The sequence below is a fragment of the Giraffa tippelskirchi genome, chromosome 4, assembly GCF_054371585.1.
Source record: "Giraffa tippelskirchi isolate mGirTip1 chromosome 4, T2T-mGirTip1v1.2.pri, whole genome shotgun sequence".
Lineage (NCBI taxonomy): Eukaryota > Metazoa > Chordata > Mammalia > Artiodactyla > Giraffidae > Giraffa > Giraffa tippelskirchi.
The window spans coordinates 37,574,596-37,594,667 of record NC_137278.1 but is presented as its reverse complement, the minus strand read 5'-3'; the positions used below and the strand labels follow the sequence as shown (position 1 = coordinate 37,594,667).

General features: G+C 37.9%; 1 protein-coding gene and 1 long non-coding RNA gene across 7 annotated transcripts in view; one reads left to right on the top strand and one right to left on the bottom strand.

The window, feature by feature from the left end:
• The window catches only part of GFPT1 (glutamine--fructose-6-phosphate transaminase 1), a 71,431-nt gene that overhangs the window by 7,204 nt on the left and 44,155 nt on the right, over window positions 1-20,072 (bottom strand). For all 6 annotated transcript variants that reach the window (XM_081594567.1, XM_081594565.1, XM_081594566.1 and 3 more), the window contains 6 exons: window positions 18,390-18,510; window positions 17,618-17,775; window positions 3,191-3,305; window positions 2,826-2,953; window positions 2,080-2,247; window positions 540-701 (listed from right to left, as the gene is read on the bottom strand). In XM_081594567.1, the coding sequence (XP_081450693.1) occupies window positions 540-701; window positions 2,080-2,247; window positions 2,826-2,953; window positions 3,191-3,305; window positions 17,618-17,775; window positions 18,390-18,510 (852 nt within the window). The remainder of the gene's footprint in view (window positions 1-539; window positions 702-2,079; window positions 2,248-2,825; window positions 2,954-3,190; window positions 3,306-17,617; window positions 17,776-18,389; window positions 18,511-20,072) is intronic.
• Window positions 2,124-20,072, top strand: part of LOC145546765 (uncharacterized) — a 43,102-nt gene continuing 25,153 nt past the window's right edge. The window contains exon 1 of the long non-coding RNA XR_014083244.1: window positions 2,124-2,226. This is a non-coding gene — a long non-coding RNA (uncharacterized LOC145546765). The remainder of the gene's footprint in view (window positions 2,227-20,072) is intronic.

Genomic DNA, 20,072 nt, shown 5'->3' with positions numbered 1-20,072 from the left:
AAGTTGAGCAGAAGGAGCCCTTTTGACTTGAATCTATATTAAAATCTTTTAAACACAGATTAATCCATTTTTCTGCCCTCAGAAAATGTGGAATGGTAAGTACAACTGGATCCTCAAGATTAAAGCTCAGAGGCAGTGATGCAGTCCTCCTAATAGAAAAATAATAGTGACTGCCACAGAGACTGTTAAGAGTAGAATGTTCTGATTGTCACTGTGGTTGTCACAATGAATCAGGGACCAGGAATGCTGAGAGTTCTTCAATGTGTGAGGAAGTCCCAAAGAATTTCCAATAGCGACCCCACTGAGAAACACAGAAAGACAACAGGTGGAGAGTCCCCAAGGAGGTAATCTCCACTTACAGAGCTAATGTCCAAGATTCCTTCAGGTTCTATGGGTGTGAAAATGTCAGGATGTAACCGACAAAACTGGGCCACGGAAATACAACAGGTGACAGATATATGTATGATGGAATTATCAGATTCTATTGCTAAAAACTTGGAAGGAAACTATCTAAATTTCCACAGTGGTCCGTCACTTACATCATAACCTCTCAGCACAGCCAGGTGGAAGGCCAGCAGCTGTAAGGGGATCACGCTGAGAATGCCCTGCAGGCAGTCCACTGAGTGGGGCACCTTGATTGTTCTTTTTGTGTTTTTAATGGTCTCAGTGTCTTCCTTGTCACAGATCACCACGGGCCGTCCCTGGGAAAGAGATCACATGCACCATCACTGGTTAAGCAAAGGCAGGGCTGTAACACGTGAACATACACACTTTGCACTGCACAATTCAATGTGGTCTCACTGACAACAGTTCAGTCGCTCAGTCATGTCTGACTCTTTGCGACCCCATGGGGTACAGCACGCCAGGCCTCCCTGTCCATCACCAACTTCCAGAGCCCATCCACACTCATGTCCATTGAGTCGGTGATGCCATCCAACCATCTCATCCTCTGTCGTCCCCTTCTCCCACCTTCAATCTTTCCCAGCATCAGGGTCTTTCAAATGAGTCAGCTCTTCACAGCAGGTGGCCAAAGTATTGGAGTTTCAGGTTCAACATCAGTCCTTACGATGAATATTCAGGACTGATCTCCTTTAGGATAGACTGGTTGGATCTCCTTGCTGTCCAAGGGACTCTCAAGAGTCTTCTCCAACACCACAGTTCAAAAGCATCAATTCTTCGGCACTCATGCTTTCTTTATAGTCCAACTCTCACAACCATACATGACCACTGGAAAAACCATAGCCTTGACTACATGGACCTTTGTTGGCAAGTAACGTCTCTGCTTTTTAATATGCTGTCTAGGTTGGTAATAACTTTTCTTCCAAGGAGCAAGCGTCTTTTAATTTCATGACTGAAATCCCCATCTGCAGTGATTCTGGAGCCCAAAAAATACAGTCTGTTACTGTTTCCATCGTTTCCCCATCTATTTGCCATGAAGTGATGGGACCAGATGCCATGATCTTAGTTTTCTGAATGTTGAGCTTTAAGCCAACTTTTTCACTCTCCTCTTTCACTTTCATCAAGAGGTTCTTTAGTTCTTCTTCGCTTTCTGCCATAAGTGTGGTGTCATCTGCGTATCTGAGGTTATTGTTATTTCTCCCGCCAATTTTGATTCCAGCTTGTGCTTCATCCAGTCCAGTGTTGTCTCATGATGTATTCTGCATATAAGTTAAATAAGGCAATGTACAGCCTTGACGTACTCCTTTCCTGATTTGGAACCAGTCTGTTGTTCCATGTCCAGTTCTAACTGTTGCTTCCTGACCTGCATACAGATTTCTCAAGAGACCAGTCAGGTGGTCTGGTATTCCCATCTCTTCAAGAATTTTCCACACTGACGTAGGCTCGTTTAAACTCACAATCCCATGTGGTAAGTCTCATGCATAAGTCAAGGAAACAGAAGCTCTGTGGCGGTGGTCCCCAATCTTTTTGGCGCCATGGACAGCTTTGTGGAAGACAATTTTTCCACAGACCTGGGCGGGTGGGGGGAGGGTTGGGATGGTTTCAGGATGATTCTCATAATTACACAACCGAGATCCCATGCAAGTGCAGCCTGTGTCCTCACAGTAGCCCCTGACTTACCTGCCTAGCAACCACTTGCTGTAGAGCATTCTGACACTTGGCGTAGGTATGATCTCTCATGATGATCATGATGACAGGCATCAACTTATCCACCAAAGCCAGAGGGCCGTGTTTCAACTCACCAGCAAGGATACCTTCAGAGTGCATGTAAGTGATTTCTTTGATTTTCTAATAAGAAAGAACTAGATTAGTCTTCAGTTCGTTTTTCAAAAACCCATTCTTAAATAAATATTACACAAGATAATCTGCTGTTGGAAATCTCTGTCTTATTTATCAGATAGTATTAAAGGTTCTGTGATGTACAAATAGTAGCTCTAATACGTTTACTGATCATTATTTATATAATGTCAACAAGTAACTGGGAGTTTTAGAACTCCAAAAGGACTTTTTGAAGATTTTAGATTATCACGAGTGTATTCATATTTCTTTGTAACTGTTTTCCTAATTGTTTCATATTTGACCTCAATTAAATCTCACACCTAGAGAATATATTATTTATTTTATTCACATGTGGACAAAACATTAACCCAAGTTACTTTCTAAACCCACATTCTCATGCTGAAGTGTACTTCCTTTTCAATTTCTGAATTAAGTATTTTGTTATACTTTCTCAAGGTAAACAAATCAGAATGTGTAAATATAAAGGCACTTATGTAAAAGTTCCACCTATTTCATTCAATCTGAAAATATGACTATATGCCAGGTCCATGAGTCAACAGACTACAACTGGAAGTGAGAAGACTTACCAGGGCCCCTTCAAGACAAGTAGCATAATGATAGCCACGTCCCATTATCAAGACTGACTTCTGGTGATAAAGTTCTGTTGCTAGTTTCTGAATTTCATCATCCATGCTCAAAACTTCCTTAATCAAATCTGTTAAGAAGTAATATTAGCAAAATCTATCAAAAAAGGACAATATGCCAAACAATATAATAATAACATATGGGTAACAGCCGATAAAACACCAATGTTTCTAATCTTCTGTGCTATCAGTGTGGGGTTTTTAAATGAACAGGTACAAAGTACAAAGATAAATAGGTACAAGCCACAGCTTCACCCACCCCCCACTCCCTCATACAACAACTACTGTGTGTGTGAGGGTCTTCATACCGGGCAGCCGCTTCAATCCAAGCATGATCTCTTTGCGTCTCTCCTGCATGGAGATCCTGTCATCACACATCATAAGAGCAAACATCACAAGAGATACAAACTGGCTGGTGTATGCCTGAAAGAGCACAAGAATGCGCCGAATTAGCTGCACTGCATTTTGAGAACTTGGAATTTTTAACTTAAAAAAAGATGAAAATTAACAAAAAATTTCCACTGAGGTTACAGAATTGTGAATATCTTAAAAAACCTTCAATCACACTGCCCAGACCCTCTTCATTCCTGTTAGCTGTACGTGAATGTGAGATATGCCTATTTTACCACATTCTTTGCAATGTGGAGAATTATCCTTTTAACAAACTTTTACCAGACAGCTGGACAACAGACTCTTACTACTACTTCATCATACAGCCCTTGAATTAAAAAAATTAAGATTATTTTTCATGTTTGTCAGTCATTTATGTTTTATCTATTGAAAATTAATTTCACTATTCTTCACTTGCTTTTTTTTTGACTTGGGTTTGTTTTCTTTTCAGTTGGTCTTGAAAGATCTCTCTTGCTAAATTTTAAATACATTTTCCCAGTTTAGGTTAATCTTTTACAATGTGTTTATTGACACAAAAGTTTTAATTTTTTAACTTTATGTCATACTTTCTAGTGTAAATAGTCCTTCCACCCTAACATCAGTTAAGTATTATTAAATATTCTTAATTCTGTTGGTTCCACTGTCCCTTTCTCTTTTTTCCTTATATTTTTATTCCAAATTAATTTTAGTGCAAGATGTTAACTTGCTTTTATATTTCTACATACACAACTTTCCCCCCATTCCAGCTGCGCTACCTTCTACTAGTTTGTGACACTTCCTGTAGCGTAAGTTCTCTGATATACTAGAGCTATGTCACAGAATACAGATCCTGCCTCACATTTTTAGTTTATTTACAAAACAATTGTCCCACCCAGAAACATGGTCTATATCAATTTGTTAGGAATTTAAAAGTCTAGAAAGTTATATGTTGTTGTTGTTTAGTTGCTAAGTCATGTCTGACTTTTGCAACCCTGGGGACTGTAGCCCACACCAAAGCTTCTCTGTCCATGGGATTATCCAGGCAAGAATACTGGAGTGGGTTGCCATTTCCTACTCCAGGGGATCTTCCTGACCCAGGGATTGAACTCGCATCTCCTGCACTGGCAGGTGGATTCTTCACCACCGAGCCACAGCGAAGCCCATTAAAAAAAAAAAAAAAAGTTATATAGTTTTCATCTTTTTGACAAATATTTATGAATATCTTACACATTTCTTGGTAGAGTTATTTTTAAGTATTTTAAGTATTTTTATAGCTTCCCTGATGGCTCAGATGGTAAAGAATCTGTGCACAATGCAGGAGACCCGTGTTTGATCCCTGGGTTGGGAAGATCCCCTGGAGAAGGAAATGGCAACCCACTCCAGTATGCTTGCCTGGAGAATCCCATGGACAGAGGAGCCTAGCAGGCTACAGTCCATGGGGTCAAAAAGAGTCAGACAAGACTGAGCGACTGACACATAGTTATTAAAAAATAGAATCCCCCCTCCAAACACACACACTCATACTTTTCTAAGTAGCCACTGTCAGTGTACAGAGAAAGATTTCTGTATATTTTAAAACTTATTTTTATTGAAGTAATACTTGATGTATCATATTACATAAGCTACAGGAGTACAATATAGTGATTCATAATTTTTCAAGATTATACTTGATTTATAGTTATTATAAAATACTGGATATAGTTCCTGTATTATGCTTTGTAGCATATTTTACACATAATAGCTTGTACCTTCTCATCGTCTACCCCTATATTGCTCCTCTCCTCTTCCCTGTTCCCACTAGTAACTACTAGATCTCTAAATCTCTGACTCGGCTTCTTTTCTGTTATAGTCACTAGTTTGTTGTATTTTTTAGATTCCATGTATAGGTGACACAATATAGTATTTATCTTTATTTCATTTAGCATAATATTCTCCAAGTCCACTCATGTTACTTCAAATGGCAAAATTTCATTCTTTTTTAATGGTTGAGTAGTATCCCACTGTGTATGTGGGTGTATGTGTATACATGTCTGTGTGTGTATAGGTGAATGGATAAAAAAGAAGTGATTTATATACATATCTTTTTTATCCATTCATCTGTTGATGGACACTTAAGTTGCTTCCATAAGTTGGCAACTGTAAATAATGCTGTTATGAACATTGGGGTGCAAGTATTTTTTATTTTCTTTTTTTTTCCCCAGCAATATTTTTTTTCCTTTTTTATTTTTTTATTATTTTTTATTTTTTAATAAATTTATTTATTTTAGTTGGGGTAATTACTTTACAATATTGTAGTGGTTTTTGCCATACATTGACATGAATCAGCCATGGGTTTACATGTGTTCCCCATCCTGAACCCCCCTCCCACCTCCCTTCCCATCCCATCCCTCTGGGTCATCCCATTGCTGCAGCCCTGAACATTTGTCTCATGTATCGAACATGGAATGGTGTTCTGTTTCACATATGATAATATACATGTTTCAACGCTATTCTCTCAGAACATCCCACCCTCACCTTCTACCTCAGAGACCATAAGACTGTTCTATGCATCTGTGTCTCTTATTCTGTCTCGCATATAGGGTTATTGTTACCATCTTTCCAATTCCATATATATGCATTAGTATACTGTATTGGTGTTTTTCTTTCTGGCTTACTTCACTCTGTATAATGGGCTCCAGTTTCATCCATCTCAAAAGAACTGATTCAAATGTATTCTTTTTAATGGCTGAGTAATATTCCATTGTGTATATGTACCACAGCTTCCTTATCCATTCGTCTGCTGATGGACATCTAGGTTGCTTCCATGTCCTGGCTATTGTAAACAGTGCTGCCATGAACATTGGGGTACACGCATCTCTTTCAATTCTGGTTTCCTTGGTGTGTATGCCCAGCAGTGGGATTGCTAGGTCATACGGCAGTTCTATTCCCAGTTTTTTAAGGAATCTCCACACTGTTCTCCATAGTGGCTGTACTAGCTTGCGTTCCCACCAACAGTGTAAGAGGGTTCCCTTTTCTTCACACCCTCTCCAACATTTATTGCTTGTAGACTTTTGGATAGCAGCCATTCTGACTGGTGTGAAATGGTACCTCGTGGTTTTGATTTGCATTTCTCTAATAATGAGCGATGTTGAGCATCTTTTCATGTGTTTGTTAGCCATCTGTATGTCTTCTTTGGAGAAATGTCTGTTTAGTTCTTTGGCCCATTTTTTGATTGGGTCGTTTATTTTTCTGGAATTCAGCTGCAGGAGTTGCTTGTATATTTTTGAGATTAATTGTTTGTCTGTTGCTTCATTTGCTATTATTTTCTCCCATTCTGAAGGCTGTCTTTTCACCTTGCTTATAGTTTCCTTTGTTGTGCAAAAGCTTTTAATTTTAATTAGGTCCCATTTGTTTATTTTTGCTTTTATTTCCAATATTCTGGGAGGTGGGTCATGGAGGATCCTGCTGTGATTTATGTCAGAGAGTGTTTTGCCTATGTTTTCCTCTAGGAGTTTTATAGTTTCTGGTCTTAAGTTTAGATCTTTAATCCATTTTGAGTTTATTTTTGCATATGGTGTTAGAAAGTGTTCTAGGTTTCATTCTTTTACAAGTGGTTGACCAGTTTTCCCAGCACCACTTGTTAAAGAGATTGTCTTTTCTCCATTGCATATTCTTGCCTCCTTTGTCGAAGATAAGGTGTCCATAGGTGCGCAGATTTATCTCTGGGCTTTCTATTTTGTTCCATTGATCTATATTTCTATCTTTGTGCCAGTACCATACTGTCTTGATGACTGTGGCTTTGTAGTAGAGCCTGAAGTCAGGCAGGTTGATTCCTCCAGTTCCGTTCTTCTTTCTCAAGATTGCTTTGGCTATTCAAGGTTTCTTATATTTCCATACAAATTGTGAAATGATTGGTTCTAATTCTGTGAAAAATACCGTTGGTAGCTTGATAGGGATTGCATTGAATCTATAGATTGCTTTGGGTAGTATACTCATTTTCACTATATTAATTCTTCCAATCCATGAACACGGTATATTTCTCCATCTGTTTGTGTCCTCTTTGATTTCTTTCCTCAGTGTTTTATAGTTTTCTATATATAAGTCTTTTGTTTCTTTAGGTAGATATATTCCTAAGTATTTTCTTCTTTTTGTTGCAATGGTGAATGGTATTGTTTCCTTAATTTCTCTTTCTGTTTTCTCATTATTGGTGTATAGGAATGCAAGGGATTTCTGTGTGTTAATTTTATATCCTGAAATTTTACTATATTCATTGATTAGCTCTAGTAATTTTCTGGTAGAATCTTTAGGGTTTTCTATGTAGAGGATCATGTCATCTGCAAACAGTGAGAGTTTTACTTCTTCTTTTCCTATCTGTAATCCTTTTATTTCTTTTTCAGCTCTGATTGCTGTGGCCAAAACTTCCAAAACTATGTTGAATAGTAGTGGTTAAAGTGGGCACCCTTGCCTTGTTCTTGACTTTAGGGGAAATGCTTTCAATTTTTCACCATTGAGGATAATGTTTGCTGTGGGTTTGTCATATATAGCTTTTATTATGTTGAGGTATGTTTCTTCTATTCCTGCTTTCTGAAGGGTTTTTATCATAAATGGATGTTGAATTTTGTAAAAGGCTTTTTCTGCATCTATTGAGATAATCATATGGTTTTTATCTTTCAATTTGTTAATGTGGTGTATCACATTGATTGATTTGCGGATGTTAAAGAAACCTTGCATTCCTGGGATAAAGCCCACTTGGTCATGATGTATGATCTTTTTAATATGATGTTGGATTCTGTTTGCTAGAATTTTATTAAGGATTTTTGCATCTATGTTCATCAGTGATATTGGCCTGTAGTTTTCTTTTTTGTGGCATCTCTGTCTGGTTTGGAGAAGGCAATGGCACCCCACTCCAGTACTCTTGCCTGGAAAATCCCATGGACGGAGGAGCCTGGTAGGCTACAGTCCATGGGGTCGCTAAGAGTCGGACACGACTGAGCGACTTCACTTTCACTTTTCCCTTTCATGCACTGGAGAAAGAAATGGCAACCCACTCCAGTATTCTTCCCTGGAGAATCCTAGGGACAGCGGAGCCTGGTGAGCTGCCGTCTATGGGGTCGCACAGAGTCGGACACGACTGAAGCAACTTAGCATAGCATATTGTCTGGTTTTGGAATTAGGGTGATGGTGGCCTCATAGAATGAGTTTGGAAGTTTAACATCTTCTGCAATTTTCTGGAAGAGTTTGAGTAGGATAGGTGTTAGCTCTTCTCTAAATTTTTGGTAGAATTCAGCTGTGAAGCCGTCTGGTCCTGGGCTTTTGTTTGCTGGAAGATTTCTGATTACAGTGTCGATTTCCGTGCTTGTGATGGGTCTGTTAAGATCTTCTATTTCTTCCTGGTTCAGTTTTGGAAAGTTATACTTTTCTAAGAATTTGTCCATTTCTTCCAAGTTGTCCATTTTATTGCCATATAGCTGTTGGTAGTAGTCTCTTATGATCCTTTGTATTTATGTGTAGTCTGTTGTGATCTCTCCGTTTTCATTTCTAATTTTGTTGATCTGATTCTTTTCCCTTTGTTTCTTGATGAGTCTGGCTAATGGTTTGTCAATTTTGTTTATCTTCTCGAAAAACCAGCTTTTAGTTTTGTTAATTTTTGCTATGGTCTCTTTTGTTTCTTTTGCATTTATTTCTGCCCTAATTTTTTAGATTTCTTTCCTTCTACTAACCCTGGGGTTCTTCATTTCTTCCTTCTCTAGTTGCTTTAGGTGTAGTAAGGTTATTTATTTAATTTTTTTCTTGTTTCTTGAGGTACACCTGTATTGCTATGAACCTTCCCCTTAGCATTGCTTTTACAGTGTCCCATGGGTTTTGGGTTGTTGTGTTTTCATTTTCATTCGTTTCTATGCATATTTTGATTTCTTTTTTTATTTCTTCTGTGATTTGTTGGTTATTCAGAAGCGTGTTGTTTAGCCTCCATATGTTGGAATTTTTAATAGTTTTTTTCCTGTAATTGAGGTCTAATCTTACTGCATTGTGGTCAGAGAAGATGACTGGGATGATTTCAATTTTTTTGAATTTACCAAGGCTAGATTTATGGCCCAGATGTGATCTATCCTGGAGAAAGTTCCGTGTGCACTTGAGAAAAAGGTGAATTTGATTGTTTTGGGGTGGAAAGTCCTGTAAATATCAATTAAATCTAACTTGTCTATTGTATCATTTAAAGTTTGTGTTTCCTTGTTAATTTTCTGTTTAGTTGATCTATCCATATGTGTGAGTGGAGTACTAAAGTCTCACACTATTATTGTGTTATTGTTAATTTCCCCTTTCATACTTGTTAGTATTTGCCTTACATACATATTGTGGTGCTCCTATGTTGGGTGTATATATATATTTATAATTGTTATATATTCTTGGATTGATCCTTTGATCATTATGTAGTGTCCTTCTTTGTCTCTTTTCACAGCCTTTATTTTAAAGTCTATTTTATCTGAAATGAGTATTGCAACTCCTGCTTTCTTTTGGTCTCCATTTGCATGAAATATGTTTTTCCAGCCCTTCACTTTCAGTCTGTATGTGTCCCTTGTTTTGAGGTGGGTCTCTTGTAGACAGCATATATAGGGGTCTTGTTTTTGTACCCATTCAGCCAGTCTTTGTCTTTTGGTTGGGGCATTCAACCCATTTACATTTAAGGTAATTATTGATAAGTATGGTCCCGTTGCCATTTACTTTGTTGTTTTGAGTTCATGTTTAAACATCCTTTCTGTTTCCTGTTTAGAGAAGATCCTTTAGCATTTGTTGGAGAGCTGGTTTGGTGGTGGTGAATTCCCTCAGCTTTTGCTTGTCTGTAAAGCTTTTGATTTCTCCTTCATATCTGAATGAGATCCTTGCTGGGTACAGTAATCTGGGTTGTAGATTATTCTCTTTCACTGCTTTAAATATGTCCTGCCATTCCCTTGTAGCCTGAAGAGTTTCTATTGAAAGATCAGCTGTTATCCTTATGGAGATCCCCTTGTGTGTTATTTGTTGTTTTTCCCTTGCTGCTTTTAATATTTGTTCTTTGTGTTTGATCTTTGTTAATTTGATTAATATGTGTCTTGGGGTGTTTCACCTTGGGTTTATCCTGTTTGGGACTCTCTGGGTTTCTTGGACTTCTGTGACTATTTCATTCCCCATTGTAGGGAAATTTTCAACTATTACCTCCTCGAGTATTTTTTCATGGCCTTTCCTTTTATTTTCTTCTTCTGGGACTCCTATGATTTGAATGTTGGGGTGTTTCATATTGTCCCAGAGGTGCCTGAGGTTTTCCTCATTTCTTTTGATTCTTTTTTCTTTTTTCCTCTCTGCTTCATTTATTTCCACCATTCTATCTTCTACCTCACTTATCCTATCTTCTGCATCCGTTATTCTACTGTTGGTTCCCTCCAGAGTGTCTTTTATCTCCTTTATTTCATTATTCATTATATATTGACTCCTTTTTATTTCTTCTAGGTCCTTGATAAACATTTCTTGCATCTTCTCAATCCTTGTCTCCAGGCTATTTATCTGTAACTCCATTTTGTTTTCAAGATTTTGGATCATTTTTATTATCATTATTCTAAATTCTTTTTCAGATAGATTCCCTATCTCCTCCTCTTTTGTTTGGTTTGGTGGGCATTTCTCATTTTCCTTTACTTGCTGAGTATTTCTCTGCCTTTTCATCTTGTTTAGATTGTTGTGTTTGGCGTGGCCTTTCTGTATTCTGGTAGTTTGAAGTTCCTCTTTATTGTGGAGGTTCCTCACTGTGGGTGGGGTTGGACGGGTGGCTTGTCAAGGTTTCCTGGTTGGGGGAGCTTGTGTCGGTGCTCTGGTGGGTGGAGCTGGATTTCTTCTCTCTAGAGTGCAGTGGAGTGTCCAGTATTGAGCTTTGAGATGTCTACGGATTTGGTGTGCCTCTGGGCAGCCTGTATATTGATGCTCAGGGCTATGTTCCTGCGTTGCTGGAGAACTTGCGTGGTATGTCTTGCTCTGGAACTTATTGGCTCTTGGGTGGAGCTTGGTTTCAGTGTATATGTGGAGGCTTTTGGATGATCTCTTATTAACTGGTGTTTCCTCTGGCTTTCAGTCTTATTCTTGCAGTAGCCTCAAGACTTCTCCATCCATACAGCATCGATAATAAAACTTTTAGGTTAATGGTGAAAAGATTCTCCACAGTGAGGGATACCCAGAGAGGTTCACTGAGTTACATGGAGAGATGAAGGGGGGGGGGGGTTGAGGTGACCAGGAGGAGAAGAGGGGGACTCAAACGTGGAGAGAGCAGTCAAGCCAGTAAGCACTTCCCTCTGTGCTCTCCACAGTCTGGAACCCTCAGAGAGGTTCATGGAGATACATAGCGAGGGGGGAGGAAGGTAATAGATGTGAGCATGAGTAGAAAGGGAGGAATCAAGAGGGGAGAGAGAGATCTGGGCAGTATTCTGTTCCCGAAGTGTTCTCTGGTGCCCAGAACACCCTCAGAGATTCACAGAATTGGGTTGAGAAGAGAAGGAGGGGGGTGGGAGATAGAGGTTCCCTGGGGGAGTAGAAAGAGCGTCGATAGGGGGAAAGAGTAATCAAGCCAGTAATCACACTCCTGAGTAAAAATGGGTACTAAAGATTGGGTTCTTAAATATCCAAAATTGATATCAAATATGTAAAACAAAGAGTAAAAATCTAGAGTAGAGATTAGACTCTTAAAAAAATACAATATAAAAAAAGAAAAAAGAAAATAAAATCACAAAAAGTATAAGATATATATATATGCAGTTTGCTTTAAAAAGAGGGTTTTTTTTTTTGCAAGGTAATAGTGGGTTATAAAAATGAAAATTAAAGGTGTAATAGAGGACTTAAAGAAAAAAGAAAAAAAATTTTTTTTAATTAAAAAAAAAAAAGATAATAGTAAAAATATATCCAGGACTTTCTCTGGAGCTGTTGTGAGCAGTGTGGAGTCAGTTCAGTTTCAGATAGATCCTTGGTCCTGCTTATACTTTTCAAGATCTATAGGCCCCTTTCAATGTAGTCGGTGTTAACTACAGGGATTTTAATCTGTTGGCCTGTCTCTTCCAAAGCGCTTCCCTCTGTTTATTTGGCTTCTGTTTGCAGGTCTCTTCAGTGTCTAATTTTCGCCCTGCCACAAAGGGGCGGAGGTGGTCTCTTTAGGTTCGCTTGTTCAGTCGTGCTGTGGGGAGGGAGGATCACTGCAAACCAATATCACTGGTGTGTGTGTGGAGAGCTCGCAGTGTCTCAGCCGCACTGGGTTTGCCCCGGCTCACGGCGTGTGTGCTTTCCCAGTGCCCTGCTCAGGCTTCAGGTTACTCTGCCGGGGAGTGGGCCCTGAGATGTGTGCACTTCCCAGGTCTAAACCACTCAGGTTCAGGTTCTTGGGTACCCCACAAAGGCGCAGACTCAGTTGGGTCCCCGGTTTGTGCCGATCCCCGGTCGGAGCAGCTCAGGCAGCCAGGAGTTTGGCGAACGCACTCTCCCGTTGGGGCGGTGCGGCTTATCACCTCCCTGGTCCCCGCCTCGGTTTACGGGCGCGCCCGGCTCCGGTGTGCTTTGTGTCAGTTCTGGGGAGCAGGTCTCTGGCTGCGACCCTCCCAGCGGCTGTCAACCCTCCAGGATCTCAGGCAGTCTTTGCTTAGAAACTGGAAACCTGTTTGCAGTTTGGTAGGGGGTGCCCTCTCTGGGGCCGAGTTTGCCCCTTTCCGGCTCTGGCTGGCCCCGCCTGCCCACTGTGTCTGCATCCGGCGGGGGATGGGGCGGTCCGCAGCCGGCTAGCTCTCCTCTGGTATTGCTCAGTCCTTTGTTCTGTAAGGGGGCCGGCAGTGCCTTAGATTTGGGCTTTTCGCGGGATAGTTCTCTATCTGGCTATCCCAGTTTAGGTTGCTATCTCGCGTTAGCTCCCTCAGATTGCCCTCAGGGCATTCAGCCCGGTCCTTACCCTAAGCAGTGCCGCCCGCTCCTCCCCATTCAGCCCCCACTTGCTGGAGGCGGATGCGAGCATCTGGGGTTCTTTGCTAGGAGTTGCCTTTAGGCACGTAATCTGCGGGTTTTATTTATTTTTTCTCCCGCTTATGTTGCCCTCTGAGATTCGAAATTTTCCCCCAAACCCGCTGGTGAGAGGGTTTCCTGGTGTTTGGAAACTTCTCTTCTTTTACGACTCCCTCCCCGGGATGGGTCTCCGTCCCTACCTCTTTTGTCTCTCTTTTATCTTTTATATTTTGTCCTACCTCCTTTCGAAGATAATGGGCTGTATTTCTGGATGCCTGATGTCCTCTGCCAGCGTTCATAAGTTGTTTTGTGAAGTTTGCTCAGCGTTCAGATGTTCTTTCGATAAATTTGTGGGGGAGAGAGTGGTGTCCCCTTCCTATTCCTCTGCCATCTTAGCCCCGCCTCCCGTATTTTTTATTTTCTTTGGATATACACTCAGAAGTAAAATTGCTGGATCATCTGATAATTGTTTTTAATTTTTTGAAGATTCTCCATACTGTTTTCCACAGTGGCTGTATCAATTTACATTCCTACCAACAATGTATGAGGGTTCTCCTTTCTCTATATGCTCATCAACATTCACTATTTGTGCCCTTTTTGATGATAGCCATTCTGATAAGTGTGAGCTGATTATCACACTGTGGTTTTCATTTGCATTTTCCTAATGATTAGCAGTGTTGAACATCTTTTCTTGCATTTGTTGGCCACTACATGTACTCTTTGGAGAAAGGTCTATTCAGGTCTTTGGTCAATTTTTTCATCAGGTTTCTTTTTATGCTGAGTTGTATGAGCTGTTTATATATTTTTTATATTAGTCCTTCATTGGTCATATCATTTGCAAATATTTTTCCCATCAAGCAGGTTGTCTTTTTGTTTTGCTGATGGTTTCCTTTGCTGTGCAAAAGCTTTTAAGTATAATTAGGTCCCATTTGTTTATTTTTGCTTTTGTTTCCATTATTTTAGAAGAAGGATACAAAAAATATTACTGCAATATAAGTCAAAGAATGTTCTGCCTAAGTTTGCTTCTAGAAATTTTATGATTTATGGTCTCACATTTAAGTCTTTCTTTAATCCACTTTTAGTTTAGTTCTGTATATGGTGTTAGAGAACATTCTAACTCCATTCTTTTGCATGTAACTGTCTTGTTTCCCCAGTACCACTTATTGAAGAGATTGACTTTTCTCTACTGTATATTCTTGCTTTCTTTTTCATAGATTAATTGAACATAAGTGCATGGGTTTATTTCTGGGCTCGTTATTCTATTCCATTGATCTAAGTGTCTGTTTTTGTACCAGTACCATATTGTTTTGATTACTATAGCTTTGTAGCATAGTTTGATGTCAGGGAGAATGATTCCTCCAGCTCTTTTCTTCTTTCTCAAGACTGTTTTGTCTATTCAAGGTCTTTCGTGTTTTTACAAATTTTTAAATTACTTGCTCTAGTTCTGTGAAAAATAGCATTGGTATTTTGAAAGGCACTGCATTGAATCTGTAGATTGCCTTGGGCAGTTGTCCATTTTAGCAATATTAATTCTTCTAATCCAAGAACACAATGTATTTCCATCCACTTGTATAATCTTCAATTTTTTTCATCAGTGTGTTATAGTTTTCAGAGTACAGGTCTTTTTCCCCTCCTTAGGTATATTTATTCCTAAACATCTTATTCTTTTTGAAGCAATGGTCAATGGGATTATTTCCTTAATTTCTTTTCCTGATAGCTCATAGTTAGTGTTTGGAAATGCAACAGATTTCTGTGTATTAATTTTGTACTCTGCATCTTTGCTAAATTCACTGATGAGCTCTAGCAGTTTTCTAGTGATATCCTTAGGATATTCTATGTATAGTATTATGTCATCTGCCAACAGTGATAGTCTTACTTCTTTCCAATTTATAGTCCTTTTATTTCTTTTTCTGGTTTGATTGCTATGACTAGGGCTTCAATACTATGATGAATAAAAATGGTGATAGCGGGCATCTTTGTCTCTTCCTGATCTTAGAGGAAATGACTTCAGTTTTGCACCATTGAGTATGATGTCATCTATGGGTTTCTTACATATGATCTTTATTATGTTGAGGTAGAGTCTATGCCCACTTTCCAGAGAGCATTTTCATAAACGGATGCTGAATTTCATCAAAAGCTTTTTTTGAATCTATTGAGTTGATCATATGGTTTTTAGTCTTCAATTTGTTAATGTGGTGTACCACACTGATTGACTTGTAGATACTGAAAAATCCTTGCCTCCCTGGGGTAAATCCCAATTGATCCTGGTGTATGATTCTTTTAATGTATTATTGAACTTGCTTTGCTAGTATCTTATTTAAGATTTTTTTGTCTATGCTCTTCAGTGATAATTGGCCTGCAGCTTTCTTTTAGTGAATTCAAGAAAAATTAAACTAAGACTAGACTGTCATAATACTAAATTTTTAGGGAGTCGTTTTTTTAAAGAAATTGAAGTATATACTATAAAGAGATGGTTATTTTCCTATACAAGATGCAACTACCAGGGGAAACTGGGGGAAGAGTACCTGGACTTCTCTATTATCTTTGCAACTTCCTATAAATCTACAGTTATTTCAAAACAAAAAGATATTAGAAAATGACTTGCCAAAAAAAAAAAACAAAAACAAAACTACTGGTATTAAAAAAAAGCATGAATAAATCTCAAAGCCTCACATTAAATGCAAGAAGCCAGATACAAAAGACATGTATTATTACAATTCCATTTATAAGAAATTTCTAGAAAATTAAATATGAAATAATACAGCAAGAGAAAGTAATACTTGCCTGAAGCTGAGGCTGAGGGATAGAAGTGGAAATTGACTAGAAAGGGGCACAAAGGAACTTTTTCAAGTAATTAATCTTCTAAAATTGGGCTATGGTGATAAACAGCCAAATTTACTAAAAGCATAACTTAAAATTTGTGAATACTATGGTATGAAAATTATACCTCAATAAAGCTGTAGAAAAAAAGTTAACCGCAGAATCTAAGTGATGGGTATAGAGGTGTTAAATGTAAAATTCTTTTAATTCTGCTATAAGTTTGAAAATTATAATAAAACACTGAGGAAAATTATCTTTTCATGAATGACAAAATTAGAAATCCAAAAAAAATCTATTTCTCCTGGCAGTTCATAGTTAACAAAGATTCAATGAAAAGATAAGTCAACAGCCCCTGTTCACTGGTATGATCCCATGTCCCACATATGCCATGCTGAAGCCCTTGCTTCAAATGTGTTTGAATGAAGGGTCTGGGATTCTAACCCCTGATCAAAAGCTGTCTGTCTGGACACTTTCCAAGAATCCACAAACTGCTGCTGAGGGCAGCTGTTTATTCCTTCAGGCACAGAATGGAAACCTAAGAACAAATATCTTACATGTTTTAATTACCACATGGAGAAAATTCAGGCTTGTTTTCTGTGAACTATAGTGTTACCAATATCGAAGTAACCAAGAAACAAAAACCTCACTTGGAGTTTTTACTTAAAAATTATAACTTTTCCCCAAAAACTCTCCATGGGGTTCTTTAAATGAAAAAAAGAATCCAAATGTTATTTGTATATGTTAACATCATACTACACACATCTTTAACATAAATCCACCAATACCTAAGCATCTTATTCAACAATCAGCAATAAATATTAGATTTAAGCAGAACAACAGACAAGAAACTGAAATTTTGAAATCACAAAGAATAATACATGTGTGGAGAACATTTTCTGCATTTATACAACTTTGTAACATCCCTATTTTTATTGCTAGTACTAAAATTATGCATATCCTAATTTCAAAGAGCAAAGCAGTCTCACTAGGCCTTAACAAAAATAAAGGTGCTTTTAAATCTCCACAAATGTATGGTATATTTAAAGAATAATCAGATAGTGTCATATAATACTCTTTTTTTTAATATCACCAAGTTTCATACCAAAAGTGTATTTCTCTTTACAAACCTTCAAAGGTAGTATGCATATTTTGGCACATTTATTAAGACAGTATAAATATGTAAATAAAGATGTCAAAAATTATTAGAATTAAACTGGATGTTTCTGTTATTTTTCTAATTCCTTACTATACTCAAAGAAGAAGCTGTTATATTTACCACACATCCTACTCCCCTGGGCAGGAGGAATATAAATGTTGAATGGAGAGATCCAGCAGAGACTCAGGCAAAATGAACTTACATTATATACCTTTGTCCCTTTTAAGCTCTTAAGATGAACGTGAGGAAGGGAGATGACAAGGGTATTTTGACCCTTAAGTCTTAGGATAATTACAATGACTAGTTAACTATATGAACTGTACAAATGCTAAGAAATGAAATAGAAGATACAGATTAGTCTATTTCACCAACACTATGATTAAATTATCACATGAGAATTAAGTCAAGGACTTACTTTTGTGCTGGCCACACCAATCTCAGGCCCAGCATTGATATGAACTCCACAGTCTGTCTCTCTCGATATGGAACTGCCAACTGTGTTTGTGATCCCCACAGTTAAAGCTCCTCTCTCCTTACAGTACCGAAGTCCCATCAAGGTATCTGCTGTCTCTCCTGGGTAAAAAAGAAGACAATAGTAATAGAGCAGTGAACATTTGCTCTTCCACAGATGCAAAAACAGAAAACTGACGACTCTTTCAACAATATCATTTGCTTTATTATTTTTTAATTGAAGTACAGTTGATTTACAATGTTTCAGGCATACACCAAAGTGATTCAGTTATATGTATGTTTTTCAGATTCTTGTTCATTATGGGTTATTATAAGACACTGAATATAACTCCCTGTGCTTGTTTATCTATTTTATATATAGTAGGATATATCTGTTAATACCAAATTCCCAATTTATCCCTCCCCCGCCTTCCCCTTCATTTGTTTTAAATAAAATTTAAAACATGTTCTTAAAAGGATAAAATTGTAAAGCTTTTAATAACAGGATCCTACTTCTTAGGATCTCCTTTTCTTCTTTGTCTTTAAAACTTCAGTTCTTTTGAGTGTAAAATGTGTTGCCTTTAACAACTCATTAAGAATTCCATAATATCAAAAGAAATCTATATTTGTCAAGCTACCAGCAAATACTAGTCTATCTTTAAATATCAGTTTTGCCGATATATGCTGTAGTTGTTAGAAAGAATGACTTTCCTTTTAAGTCTTTAGAATTAGCATACCTGATTGACTAATGAAAAAGCAAACATCATCTCGAAAAACTGGGGTGTTTCTATCTAGGAAGTCACTAGCAAGCTCCACCATGACAGGCAACTCAGTCAGCTCTTCCAGAACTTGACGTGTCTAGAGAAAAAAAGATGCCTTGGTCAGACAACTGTACTTCAAATACTCTTTTTCACTGGAATATTTTAGACTCGACATATAGTTTTCACTTTTTCTGATTATAAAAATGATATGTAAGCAATGTTAGAAAATACAAACAACACAAATTAAAGCATTAAAAAAAAAAATAACCAAAATCCCACCATCCAGAAGATAAGCACTGTTAACATTTCAGCACAAGTCTCTTTAGACAATAATAAATGCATGTATTCTTATAAGCAAATATACCCACACATAAGATGTTTTGAGTAGTAGAAAAAGCACTGTTCTGAGTTAGCTTGCATATTAACTCTACCTTCCCAATTCCTAAGTTTTAAATGACAATTCATATAATACCAAATCAGTAAGAGATTTTAAATGAGACAACAGATGCAGAAACACCAAATGAAAAATTAAACACTTCAAAATACTATGTATTCATTAAGAATGCTTTTTCTCAAAAAAAGTCAATACACTTTAGAAATCTTATTTAAGAAAGCTCACTATTTTCAAACTCTGCAGTATGGAGGGTAGAGTAGGGGGTAGATAACTAGACAGGATTAATTCAATGACACTTTTGTATCCTAAACCACACTGGAATTATTTTGGGGGGGGAGGGGCCTGCAGTGGCGCAGTATGCGGGATCTTCGTGCTCTGACCAGGGATCAACTTGTGCCCCCTGCAGTGGAAGCCTAGAGTTATAACCACTGAACTACTAGGGAAGTCCCACTACATGGATTTTTAATATTTGTTAATATTGTAGTCTCCAAAAAACCAAACAAATCAAAAGAAGACCCTCACATCTTTTCAAATTAGAGAATTCTAACACAGCATATATATAATTTATGCCCCACAATACAGGCTTAGCATTAGATGAAACATTTAATAAATTTCTTATTTCTGAATAGAGGGCTCATTCAATAACAGATCTAAGCCATCACTAAATTAACCAATCCCTTAATTTACACTAATGTTTTTAGTTCATTCTTTTTATTTCTAATGCTCAAAACAATTACTTACAACTCTTCCCTTCAAAACTGCACAGACTTTCCTTTTTAGGACCACGTAATTTGGGGGAAGTGGGGAAGGAGGGAGAAGAGGGTGCTTTAGAGAAGAACAAAGCCTACTGAGATTCAAGGGTTGGGTTTTACTCACTCATCAAACGAATGGTTCCCACAAGTGTAGATAAGTAATATTTATGCCCCAGCAAATAAAAAAATTACTGTCATGAACTTTGGAAATCAACCCTAAAGCAGAAACTGAGTGTGTAAGGGTTTTCTATACTTACACAAATTGATATCAACAGCACATAACCTGTCTCTTTACAAGGTAACTACATGTGGATCTGATTTATCAGACTAAAAGACTGTTAAAGTCCTATACTTCCATACTGACAATCAACACATATCTTTGATACAGAATTTCAGCTTCCAAAATCAACAGTCAAGTCTATCAGAAAAGAAGACACCCTTTCTCTGCAGAAATGTGCTTCCCAGGTAAAATCCTGTTAGGCTCACTTGCCCCAGCCCCCTGTCTGTGGTAAG